This window comes from Lacerta agilis, chromosome 7 (assembly GCF_009819535.1).
Source record: "Lacerta agilis isolate rLacAgi1 chromosome 7, rLacAgi1.pri, whole genome shotgun sequence".
NCBI lineage: Eukaryota > Metazoa > Chordata > Lepidosauria > Squamata > Lacertidae > Lacerta > Lacerta agilis.
In genome coordinates, this window is record NC_046318.1 from 48,414,890 (window position 1) to 48,428,417 (window position 13,528).

The 13,528-nt window shown below is 40.6% G+C and overlaps 1 protein-coding gene across 9 annotated transcripts in view; it reads right to left on the reverse strand.

Moving 5' to 3' along the window:
• The window catches only part of ST18 (ST18 C2H2C-type zinc finger transcription factor), a 128,743-nt gene that overhangs the window by 8,820 nt on the left and 106,395 nt on the right, over positions 1-13,528 (reverse strand). For 7 of the 9 annotated variants that reach the window (XM_033155192.1, XM_033155190.1, XM_033155189.1 and 4 more), the window contains 6 exons: positions 10,085-10,197; positions 6,518-6,580; positions 5,860-5,928; positions 2,991-3,053; positions 2,694-2,774; positions 1,033-1,254 (listed from right to left, as the gene is read on the reverse strand). In XM_033155192.1, coding sequence (XP_033011083.1) covers positions 1,033-1,254; positions 2,694-2,774; positions 2,991-3,053; positions 5,860-5,928; positions 6,518-6,580; positions 10,085-10,197 — 611 coding nt within the window. The remainder of the gene's footprint in view (positions 1-1,032; positions 1,255-2,693; positions 2,775-2,990; positions 3,054-5,859; positions 5,929-6,517; positions 6,581-10,084; positions 10,198-13,528) is intronic. The other 2 variants (XM_033155198.1, XM_033155196.1) reach the window with 1 other exon arrangement.

Here is a 13,528-nt window from a genome sequence, read left to right on the forward strand (position 1 = left end):
CTAAAATCTCTCTAAGACAACAAATAGGCAAATTGTCCTCAGTGCAGCTCCTGACATGGCCCCATTTGAGCTGTGTAGTGGGTCATCTTTGATGGCGGCTGCTACCAAAGCAGAAGCTTAAACACACCTTCTGGGAACTAGTACATAATGGTGCAGCTGTGGTAAGTCAGTGCTCTCTACTGGGAAGGAGAGGCAAAGCAGTGATGAGGTCAATGTGGCACAAAAACACTGCAGGAGTGCTGGATTGGCTCTGCAACTGCATTTACACCATGCTGAATACCCTGCTGCCTTGCCCTCTACCTCTCAAACTCTGCTGTCACACTATCTGCAACTAGAGGCAGCAGTGTAAAATCCTGGACCAGTTACAGCACAATCCTATCCATGTCTACTCAGACATAAATTCCATGGGATTCAAGAGGGCTTATTCCAAGGTAAATGTGTATAGAATTGTTCTATTAAAATCTGTGACTGATATTCAATTAAATTTAACTCTACTTGGTCTACTTGGAGTAATACTTAGTTTAACATCACCAAATTTATAACTCATAGTGTCAGCTTAGATACACAAATGAACGTAACAGCTCAGTAATTTGCTACTAAAAATACTTTGCATTTTAAACAGGAATTAAAAGCAATAAATTAAATTTGCATTCTCAGTTAAGTGAATTTAGGATTGTGGTCTTAAAAGTCTAAAAAGCTTGCAACTTCGAAATGTACATGAAAAGAAGAGTTCTGCTAAAAATAACCTTGCCTTTTAAAAAGAGCTTTTAAGGCTAAGCAGTAAACTGTATTTGCAGATTTCTCACCTATTCTAGGTTGATATGTGAATGTTTAGACAGTTAAATAAAACCAAAGACATCTCGAAAAATCCTGGACATCTCTAGGAAACAAGTTGGGGTTAATTCAGCGACTTATGCAAAATCCTAACAAGATTTTTCCTATTAGTTAAACAGCTTCATTTGTTAAATTCACACAATTGCAATACATTGTAGGTATTTGTTGAGTTAAAAAAGTAAAGATACAAAGTGATACCTTCTATGGGTGACAAAAACGTTATTAACATGACCCAGCCCGTTGCAGCCTGGCAAAGGACAGTGTGGCAGCTCCTGCTTGTTCAGTCTCCAGGGCAGCGAAGACCCATTGAGAGGACTCTCCTTCTGTCTCTTGGCAGCCATAGGACAACCCGAAGCAGTGCGATGAGAAGTGTATTTACCTGATATGTGACCTTGGCCATCACAGCCTAGCACCGGACATCTACAGAAGCACAGCAAAACTGATGTTATTTTTAGGAAAAAGAAAAGAAAAACAAAGAGGCAGAGGGAAAAAATGTCCATGTACCAGCGACAACACCTCAAGAAAGATTTCCTCCCCGTAAATAAAATAAAGCCTACTTTGTTATAATATGAAGGTACTAATAGCAAGGTTTCAATGTGCTTGGGTCCTTCATGAGGGTTTCCTGTAGGCACCTGGTTGGCCACTGTGAGATGCTGGACTAGATGGGTCATTGGCCCGATCCAACAGCATCTTTTTATGTTCTTAGAAGGGTTTCTAATAACCAAATGCCTTGTTTGAAGCTGGATTACTGAATTTTAGGCTACTGTGTTTTACTCTTGTTTTAAGAGTCATTGATTGATTTTATTCATATGTACTATTAAATAGTGTGGGGTTTTTGTTTTTTTTGCAAGCTGCTCTGGAAAGTTTTTTTAATTTGAAGGAACAAGGGAAATATATTTAATAGAAAAAGGAAATAAGTAAAAGGCACGGTTTGAGGGAAATGGCCAAGCAAGCCTAATTAGACTCCTTGGCTGCTGGTTCCAAGCTGTCTATACATTAGGGCTACCTTATGAAGACCACTTTAAAAAATACAGTCCAATACACCATTATTGAACTCAATGGACTTGAGTGTATGCAAAGGATTGCACTGTAAAATACTTTAAATATGGCAGCTTTAAATATGAAGGAGGCCTGACTAGCTTCCATTAGTGGTCTGCCATAGTGTCATGAGTCACATGCTGTGGATCACTTTTTCAGCAGGCACACTCACTTTTGATGTTCAGGCATCTCTGAATGACCTTTCTATGTAGACAGGCCTATGCAACTGTTTAGATGTTTTGATCAGTCGATCATTTTAATGATCATTTTGCACTCTTCTTATTATGTTTTCTATTTTATTGCCTGTCCTGCCATATGCTACCTTGATATATATATATAAGGGGGTCAAATTTTCAAGTGCAGAGGCTCCACATGCAGACAATTGTCACCCCCTGTGAGCATCAGCCAGTGAACTGGTAGGGGAAATAATGTATGATTTGTAAGCCTTCCCTACATGTGGGTGTACAGGACTGGCAGAAGGGTGAGATTACTGGTCATAAGGGCTCAGAAGAATTATAGAGTGTCTAAAAAGGGACTCTGCCTGAAGTCTGACTCATCTGGGCTGGGGGATGAGCCAGATAAACTCAGAGACTATGTGCCTCCTTTGTTTCTTAAGACCTGGGACTTTTCCAGAGCTATGCCATCTGGTTTACTTCAAGGACAGCACAACAGCACCTGAACCATAAAACCATCCTTTGGAGGTTTTGTTTGGATTGATTGTTAGGAGAGGATATAAGTTAGTGAATCTGAGACCAATCTTCCTGTGATGTATCCAACTCAATAGTGAGGCATAAGCAACAAGCCTTTGCCACTCCACTTACTTAAGTTCAGGGTCTTCTTTTTCTTCCTTGGTAGGAGTCACTTTGAGACCACCTTTCCTGGCTCGGGGACAACCAGACAAGCTGAAAGTATACAGAGCAGAGCAATATAGATTTCCCAGGCATTTGTTTCTGGATGATTCAGGGGTGATGATCTTGTGGCCCTCCAAACGTTGGACTCCAACTCACACCAGCTGCAGCCAGAATAGCCAGTAGTCAGGGGTGATGGGAGTTGTAGTCCTGCAAAATCTGGAGTGCCAAAGCTCCCTCCCTCCCCCCAAATAAGCAGAAGATTCTTACCTTCTGTGTGAGGCATAGTTTCCAGTGACATGACCAGACCCATCACATCCTGGAGTTGGACATCTATAAAGCAAAGTGCAGAGAAGAAGATGGCCCTTGACATTTCATAAAATATCTAATTTAGGAGATTTTTGCATCGGAATTTCCCACAATTCTGGTTTGACATGGCCGTGTGCAACTGGAAAAATAAGAAAGGGTACCTAAGGAAAGCAACTATTTCGGGGTATACAATGGCTGTGTTGTACAGGGGGTTGCAGATGAAAACTCAGCCACTGATATAAACCTTACAATTTCCCCAGTTATTTAGATTTCTGGTAAGAGGAAGAAGAAAACAATTGTTTGATTTGTTAGAATCAGTGCATTTCAAATCTGAAAATATATATGGTCAGGCTCAAATATATGCATTGGATTAATTGTTAAACAAAGAAATATAACCCCCTGTATACCCATTAGACACATTTGTTTCTCTTTCTCCTAGGAATAGGGATTTTACAACAGCATTTTGTATTTCTATTGTTAATACTGTGCAGTGGAGTTATTCATGCCATTAGTCCTGGATCTCCATAGGGTAACTTATAGTAGATGTGCAATACAGGTGTGATGGGAACATCTTAGTGGCCTCATATAGAATATACTCAGTAGTGTCTCAAAGAGGCTTGCAGTGGTTGTACAAAAGGAGAATAGTGATGTTGCTGGAAGTTATATTAACCTGGTTCAGAATACAAATTTAGCATGTTAGGAATAGTTGCCTATATCAAAACTCAGTGTCATTTCTCTGATTGCAATCTGAGCCAAGGAAGAATCCCCATAAGGCACTGTAAGGGCTCAGGTATCCTGGGAAAATGACATGTCCAGTTTTTCTGCCAGCTGAGACACTAATATTCCAGCATTCTCAATGCCAGAGCCAGAGGGGTGAGGGAAGGGAGGAAGAGCTTCCTGTCAGACCTCTCACTCTGCTCTTATTGTTGCCACCTCACCAAACCAAAGATTGTGGGGCAGAACGCAGCTGGGAGCATAAAATGAAGTGTTTGTTAATAGCATACAACAGTTTCCAGCACTGCTTCATGAATGAAGGGACAATCCTGGCAGTAGTGGTGGTAAGAGTGTGTTGCTCATCGGTAAGAGTTGAGGTGAAGGGTCACAGCTCAGCAGTTGAGCAAATGTTTTGCATGCAGAATGTCACAGACTTAATTCCTGGAACCTCCAGATAGGGATGGGAGATAATCATGTCTGAAATCCTGGAGAGTCACTGATAATCAGTGTAGGCAATACTGAGCTAGATGGACCAACTCAGTAGAAGTTCATATGTTCTTAGCAATTCCACAGGTAGTAGCCCACAGGTTCCAATGGCCCAATGACATTATGCACAGTGCTCACTATTGCAACCAATGCACCAGTTCTGAAGACAGTCACATTTCCTCAAGATGCTACAGTGGGAATGCAGGAGGAGATGTGATTAACTCTCAAACAGAAATGCTGCCCTCAGGAAATATGTCTGCATTCCGCACAACAAATTAGTAACCAGCTCTGTATTTGTTGCACTTTTTCAAGCTGCACTACATGAGCACAGGATTCTGTCAAGCATTCTTGGAAGCCTTCGGCAGACTTTATCCAAGCATCTTCATCAGCCAAAACGCTCCCAATGATAACTGGGTGACTGCCTGCCAACCTTCCTCTTCAATAATAAGGCCAGATGCCCAGATTGCTCAGGCCTCCTTAAGAACCTCCACAGTCACTCTTTTGTTTGTGACTTTTCTCTGCAGTATATGGACTCATCTGATTTAATGCTTGCCTCAACCACATGCAGAGGGGTATGTCTAGTGGCAAAGGATAAAAAGGAAAGATTTGCAGGCTTGGTTTGGATAAACACTCACATTTTAAAGCTTAGCCCAAGTACTTTGATGTGAAAAACCAGACTGCGTATTTTGTGAGATCCAGCCATCTTGCAAGACTTGGTATTTCCAGCTGGCTTTCAAAATATGAGAATAACATTTTCTTTCCCAACATTTAGACAAATCTACTTCAAGACCTGACAAACAGTAAGATTCTCTCCCCTTCCTCTGATTTACACCTGCTGGGTGGGATAAGACTGCTCCCAAATTCCCTTAGCCAGGGCGGTTCAACTCCCTGCTGGTGCAAACCCAACAACCTTGTCCCCATGGGAGATGACTATTACTATAGCTATACCTCTTACACTGGCAGGATTGCACGAGTGAAAGGGGACAAATTGGACATGTATGGGGCAGAATGGCAGAGCTGTAGAAGTTAGACACTGACAAGTGGGATCTGCAACAAACTATTCCACTGTAGAGTGTTCCTATTCAAGTTTTGGGGTCCCACAGTAAAGTATTTTCCCTAACCTTTTATGCACTTCTGCAAACTCTGGAGTTTCCCCAAGCCTGTTAGTATCCCCCTTTTGGACATGGCTGTTACACATGGAAATATAGTTAACTATGAGACCTGTAACAAACTATTGAAATGTGGAGTTTTCCTGTTTGGAATTAATACAGAAGTGAATTAAAAATCATGCAGTCTCCGGACAATGGGGAGACAGTTGTCTTTAGGCCTGCTTTGAGAGCATTTGCAACTATCCAGGCTTATTCCCCTGCCTGGCTACCTGTCACCCTTTGCCACCATATCCAGGACACCATATCATGTGTCTATGACCAAAAGCTAGTGCTGGAGCAAGAGTTGGACTAGTGCATTCTACAGGAAGCTGGAGTTGTTACCCCAAAGGCTGAGCAAACATCTGCTCCGCAGCTCTACTGGTTCCTGTTGCTGAACAAGCAGACTGGGTTTTGAAGTAAGTAAAATATGTAGGAAGAGAACAGCAATGAACCCGTCCCTCTCCTTTGATACTAATACTCACTTAAGCTCTTGAGAGTTGGCAGCCATCAAGGATTTTAAGGTCTTGTCAGCCAACGGGCAGCCAGAAACACTAGAAAAAAACAAACATGAAATAGGTTTCCTTGAATATACCTCAGCAAAAATTAAAAGATTGCACTAAAAACATTTAACCATTAAATTAAAAAAGAGATCAGAGAGCAACCACTTGTAAACAAATTCCTTCTTAGTTTCCTTCATCCTCATAGGGATGTGAAGGAAGAGTGTAGTAGAGGATACAGCTGTGTATCCCTCATAGGCCACAGAGCTCCTCCTTGCTCAGATGATGCATTTCAAGTGCTACAGGGACTTGTCTTGTTTGTAAGCTGGACCTTGGTCATCACAGAAACGAGCTCCATTCAGCACAATGTAGGAACTGGGCCTTTAGTAGCATTTACCCTTTGGAACACTCTCCTGTTACATATCCGACAAGCTCTGTCTCTGTTATCTTTTTGGCACTTATTGGAGACCTTCCTTTTAAATGGAGATTTTTATCCCCATCTGCATCTGTACTGGATTTCAGATCTGTGTTTTTATATTTTTATTGCTAAATTGCTCAGGGTGTTTTTGTGGGAACAGGTTTGTAAGTAAAAAGTCCACAAAGTCATGCCTTCATTTTGTTATTAATTGCTCTCACTTTTTACCTGCGGTGCGATGCATAGTTTCCTGTCACATGACCACTGCCATCACATCCTGGCGTTGGACACCTAAGGAAATAAAATGGAAATGCAGATACACATACAGTGGTACATCAGGTTAAGTACTTAATTTGTTCTGGAGGTCCATTCTTAACCTGAAACTGTTCTTAACCTGAAGCACCACTTTAGCTAATGGGGCCTCTCGCTGCTGCTGCGCCGCCAGAACACAATTTCTGTTCTTATCCTGAAGTAAAGTTCTTAACCTGAAGTGTATGTAACCCGAGGTACCACTGTACAGTTGTTGTACATCTCTCTTATTGAACTGTGTGATAAACATACAAAGATGAAGAATTGTTTCCCACATGAATGGGAACACCCCTCTATTACATACCCATAGATATATATGAGGTGCCCTACTGTGCCAAGAAATATTAGTGTAAGTGAGAGATACCCTCAGGCCTTTCTGTGATTGCATCAATTTTTCTTCATGCCATTGCAAAAAAAAAGAACTTATGTGATAGTCAAATAAATTTTACTCAGAGTAGACCCGCTGAAATTATTGAACATGAGCAAGTTAGGGCTATTCAGTTCAGTATGCCTACTTTGTGTAAAATTTAGTCAAGTACCAGCCAATGGGATTCCACACTACATTTCCCAATTTGTGCTAATATTTCTCCAAGTGTATTACGATTCATTAATTTATGTACTGCTTCCATGCCCAAATGTTGTCTTAAGTGATACACAATAATGTGGAGAGGCATGGGAAGATGCTGCTTATGTGTATGAACCATCCTTACATTTGTCTGAAATGATACTCTTCATAATAGTACCTTTTTCTTATCACATCAATCATATTATGACAGTGAAGATGAGTTCAAAGTTGAGCTGAAAATTCTCAGAAGGCATGGATGCAAAAACTTTCATATTCTTGTAAAAACACTATACTAGTTCAGCACTGGGAGCCCAAAGACTCTTAATTCACCACAGGCATTTTTTTTTCAGGGGAGAAAGTTCAATTTAATGTTTTTTTTAAAAGGTTGTGTATGGATCTGGATTCACACACCTTGTTATATATTGGCAATATATGTGATATTAAAAGCTGATGTGACCTCATGATTTAGATGGCCCAAGTTCACCAAGACACTGTAAGGACTAACAGTCATTGAGGGCCCTAGAGTATGAGAAACTGCCATTTTCTGAAAAGGGCTCACCTATTCCAATTTTCTATGGGTTAATTGTTAGCCCACCCCACCCCCTAATTATATTGAAAAATTCAGAGACTGCATTTTGGTCCCAGCTACTACTTTGTTATTTCTTCAGAAGCAAAATTATTCTCTTAGTTAATCCTCCCAAAACCCTGTTGATGCATGGACCACAAAGTAATATTTTAAAAACAAGCATAGAATGCACCATATATTTTTTAAAGAACTAGTGTATCATTTAGACAACTTATTCCATTCTGTGTCATATAGCTGCTTTGGTATAAATATAATCACCAGAGAGACCATTAATATTTAAAAATATGTAATCTATATTTATAATGAAGAAAGTTCATCGTAATTGAGCCTCAGAGGTAGAATTTTTCTTTACAATTGCTATTGTCATTATAGGTGCTTCCTCATGATGGAGCCATTTGTATTGCTCACTAAACTACCTATTCTGCCGGTGAATATTTAGTAAATGTCCTTTGCCCTCAGTGTTACCTTTAGAATTTTTAAATGGCGAGACTTAAGTGTTTATGAACTAAATTGTGTAGCCAAGCACATTTTGGGTACACATCAGCATGCAGAGCAAGTATTACGGATGCTTTAAAATCCCATACAAGGCTTGGAGTTATTGTAACTATAGAGAGAAGAAATTATGCTCAGTTATTAAGGTAGTAAATGGCTGTGTGAATCCCTGGAATTAATGTCACACGGCAACAGATCTTTAAATAGAAATTTAATAAATAGTAAAAAATAAAAATAAAGTGTCACTGGGGAAATTACTGCTTTTCCTTCCGTTAGCTTCATCAACATTTGTGTTCTTAAAAAAGCTAACACATATGTGTGGATACAATATGGTGAGCAGTCTTTAGATTTAGATTGAGGCATGCTGTGTCAAAGAAGATTTGGCCCATGGGAACAGTAATATCTGGAGGAGGGCTTCTAAATCCATAAGGCAAATGTCAGACATAGAATTGATATCAAAGTATTTGGTGATGAATAAATGAAATTATAGAAAACAGAGATAGAGGCTGCATTCATGTGTCTGTTTATTCCATTTCATTTTCACAACTTCTTCCTATCTATTAAGTTCTGCATTACTGTATGTTTGAGCTTTCACATGGTGTAAAAGCCAGCTCTGGAACTATAGTGGAATATAGCACAAGCTTAGGGCTCATTTCTGTGTTATTTGCTTCCAGAAAAAGCCTGTTGGCAAATAATGTGGAAATGAGTGATAAACTTGTGCTATACCCCACTATATTCTAGAAATGGCTTACCGGTATATATCATGTGGAAACTGAAATATAATCTGGAAATTAATAGTTAGGAAAACATTGTGAAAACGGAAACGCTTCTCAGCCGTTTGGCTAAGATCAAGTGTAAAACGAAATAAACCACCTTGTGAATGCTGCCAGAGAAAGATAAATAATATCAACTATTAATGATACATTGATCATATGAAACTGACTGATTAGGAACTGCTCTATTACATATCAACAACTGCTCTATTAGAAACCAAGCTCTTCTTGGGCAAAGTTATATTTTTGCAACAAACGCATTCTGTTGTCGTTTTGTGTTCCCACAGAATTGTAGCATTCAAACAGGCCTGCCTGTAGATTGATTTCAGGTGCAGCAAACAGGAAACAGGAAACTGTATTTTTCCATGTACAGTAGTACCTCGGGTTACGTACTTAATTGGTTCCGGGTCACTGTATGTAAACTGAAAAGTACGTAACCCGAAAAATTCAGTTTGCGCAAACCGGGAAAACCGGAAAACTGCTTCTGCGCATGCGGAGACCGCGAAAACATTTCTGTGCATGCGCGAATCGCACGCGCTTCAGGTTGCGCTTCTGGGTTAGCAGAGTTCGTAACCCGAAAAGTACGCAACCCGAAGCGTACGTAGCCTGAGGTACGACTGTATAAGATGCCCCCATATATAAGACGCCCGCTATTTTGGGGGACTCAGATTTAAGAAAATGGTGGGAGATGGCTCAGAGTATAAGACACCCCCTAATTTTTAACCATATTTTTAAGGAAAAAAACCTAGTCTTGTGCATGGAAAAATACGGTAATTATTTGTGGGATCCAATCCCTTGCAGGATATAGATGACCTGTTTATGAAGTGATCATTTTCCTGAAGATTTCATACTTGCTCCGTGGCACGAGCCAAAAGGAAAGGAGAATATTGCCCCAAATCTACCCAGAGATTTAAAGTCCTGCGCTAAAAAGGAAGATGTATTGGCACCCAATATTCTGCAGTGTATATTAGGGAAGAGGTCCAGCATTTCTTCACCCTGGGCAAATCAGCAGTGTGTGGAGTTCTCAAGCCTATAGATAACAAGAAGGAACGGAATGCTTTGTGACTCACGTGATCAGTTCCTTTTTGAGATCTCTTGAATGGAGCTTAGATTTTGGACTAGGAACCGAGACATCTGAGTATCTTTTTTCATCCAGGCTTTCAGGACAGCTCACAGGATCTTTCTGAAATAACAGAAAAAGAATGAGGTGCTTCTATCTTCAACACAATACTGGTAGCTAGAGCTGAACCAAAATTTCTCAGAAGACTTATTTCTGAGTACAATTCTGAGTCCTCCCCCACCCTTTTCCCCTAGGAAAAAAGGCCGCTATTTAGAATGTTATCACAATATGCTCCATCTTTTGTTTGTGCAATGGCCACCATTCCCATCTGAGCAGGGTGAAAAATGGTGCCCAAGCTGCCAACATAGCAGCTGCTGCTTCCAACATCAGCAAGACAAAGACAAAGCCTTTAGGTGGGAGGAGTTAAGGTGCCAACCAATGGCCACTGCTAATAGAAAGCCTCAGCCCTAAGAAACTCTTTGAGAATTTCTCCTGTCCTTGGGGAAATTTGGTGAAAATGCTCCCCTAATTCTTCTGCTGATAATACTGTATCTCTGAAGGAACCCCTCTGGGGGTTTACCTAGCCCAAGGCTACCCACCCATAAGGCAAGGTGAGATGGCAGGATCCACATGGGTAGCAGATCCCAATGTAGATCTTCATTCATCTCTTCTTCCCTGGTAGGGAGGGGCCCCCACCATATTGTAATTCACTGCAGGTACCAAAATATCTTGGGCTGACCCTGCTTCAGCCCCTGAGGTTCAGTTGCCTTCACTAGGAACCAAGGCTTTAGCATAGCAAGCCCTGTCCCGTGGAACTCACTACCTGTGCAGCTTCAGTAAGAACTGCCCCTGCTTTCTTTCAGACATCTCTTAAAAGCTGTGCTTTTTAAGGTAGGCCCTCACTTTTTCTTTTCTTTTTAACCAGCCACTACCTATTGCTGCTTTTAATTATGTTTTACCTAGATTGATTGATTGCTTTTATTGCATTGCATCCTGTAAGCCACCTTAATATATTGCATGAATGCCAAGGTTGCATGTTCAAACTGTATATGGGACAGCTGCATATTCCTGCATTGCAGGGGGTTGGACTAGATGATCCTCAGGGTCCCTTCCAACTCTACAATTATAGGATTCTATGAAAGTGCAGGTCACAAATATTCAAATAATAGATAGGAAGGAGAAACTTGAGATGCCATTCATGTGCATCACAAGTGCTGACTACTGTGAAATGGTCAGTTGATTCAGAGAAATAAGGTACCACTGACAACAAGCTTACTTCCAGTTAAGAGCCCTTAAAAAAAAGGTGGGGGGGATGTGTACAAAAGCTGAACTTCCCCGTTATTTCCAGAACAGTCTGCCAAACTGCAGACTGTGTTTGTGTGCATGTGTTGGGGAGGGGGGTGTTGCTGGGGATGGCAGGGAAGCTCCACTAGTTTCAAGTTGAGTTCTTGCCAGTGCGCATATTCCTATGTGCACACAGGACGACAAAAATAAATGAATGGAATTCCATTAATGTGCAGATGGACATTTATATTGATTTCTGCAAAGACCAGAACATAATGACAACACGAATAACAGATAATAGCATCTGGCACTTTCAACATTTTAAACCCCGGAATCTTTGGAGAACTGACAGTTGAACTAAACTGACAGCTCCAGTTATTTCTCAGCACTTTCCTTTTGGAGAAAGTGTGCGCCTCTTCCAAATTCAGGATTATTTTTTTAAAGGGGCATCTGGACAGGCCATTTCTCAGTGTATGAGGGAGACAATATTTTCTAGAAATGACCAACAAAATCAGCCAACTGTTGTGCATATGAACCAGAAAATAAATTAGAAATAGATTATTTTATTTTACTCTGGGGCAACTTACACCCTTATAATCTGACAAGTTTCTAAGTTTCCTGCCGTTATGTAGTGTTGGAAAAACCGTAGAATTAAAAAAAAACCAAAACATTTCAGAGAAAGTAAGTTGACTTTGGAGGATCAGGAAGCTTGTGGGTTGGATGATGCGAGCTTGACATGTGAGGAAATAGTATTCAGTTAAAGTTTCAGATCTTTTTAAAAAGAGTGGTGCACAAAACATTCAAACCTACAACATTTAAGCTGAGAATGTCTATGTGCTGAAAATCTTGGAAGCAATTTTTGTATATAGTATTGTCTCCATCAAGGTTTTGTATACTCAGATCCAAAGTTCTTTGTTTAATTCACAGAAATATTTTGGGGTTGTTATATTTTTTTACTTCTACAGCTGCAATCTATTGCATAAACCCCATAACTAACTCCAGGGATTTTCTAGATTCACTATGGAACAATTTTCCCTTTTGGAAATTTGGCTCATTTCACCAGCAACAGGACCCAGTTGTGAGTTTGGTTCATTGGATGGGTTCAAATCAACACCGCTGAATCAAAGTAAGTTTATATTGAAAACACTCATTATCCTGGTTTAGGATTTATTTATTAACAAACAAGTGTTTTAGCATGTCCATTCCTCTAAATCTGAAATGTGAGCATCTGTGTCACAACGAACACACTCCTCCTCCTCTTCCATCACCACAAATGCAACAACTGCTGAGGACCCAGGAAGATAAGGCACTTCTTTAGCAAGGTCAACCTCAGAGATAGGAACAAGCACAGTAATCTTGTCTTGCAATTACTACCCCTGTCACAAGCTAGGAACAAGATCGGCTTATCCTTGTCCTTTTTCTCTCCAAGCACCACAAGCTGCCACATAACTCTTTGGTGGTTTATCTTCCTCGTGGCTCCTGTGTAGTCCTCTGATCATACCCACTTGCATCTTACATGTTTTAGCCAGCCTCGTGTTCTCCTAACCCCTTTGCCCTGGGTGCTGCTGCCAAAAATTCAAAGCAAGATGCTAAACAATAACATCAACAAAAAAGTGGACCTGTATGGCAATTGTCCTCCTAATGAAAGTGTCCTCACTTCAACACAAGGTTTTTTTGGGGTTTTTTTTTTTTTAAAATCCATCACCAGTGAGATTGCTCAGGACCAGAAGACACACACATAATGATTAGCATGAAGGCACAGCTTTAAAATGGTTGCTTGTTGCAACTGACTTATTGCAGCATGTTATTTGAGGAAACAGTCAGTGGAAAAATACTTTCTGTGAAGAGGATATAAGGTTCAGTTCCTGGTATCTCTCAAGTAGGGTTGGGAAACCCTGGAGGGCCATTGCTAGTCAGTGCAGACCATGGGAGTCAATGAGGTGCCCTCTTCTACCACCACCACCATCCCTGATCATTGACTAGCTGGGGCAGGTCAGAGGTAAAATGTATGTGTGTGGTAGGGGGACCACCAGTTTGGCTACCTCTGGTACAAGCAGTATTGTGGCAGGGGCCCAAAGGGCCATAAAAATGTGATAATGTGAACCCCTATAAATCTTTGAATATGCTTCTAATAGAGAATTATGGTAACCTGCTGCTTTAAGCAACCAGT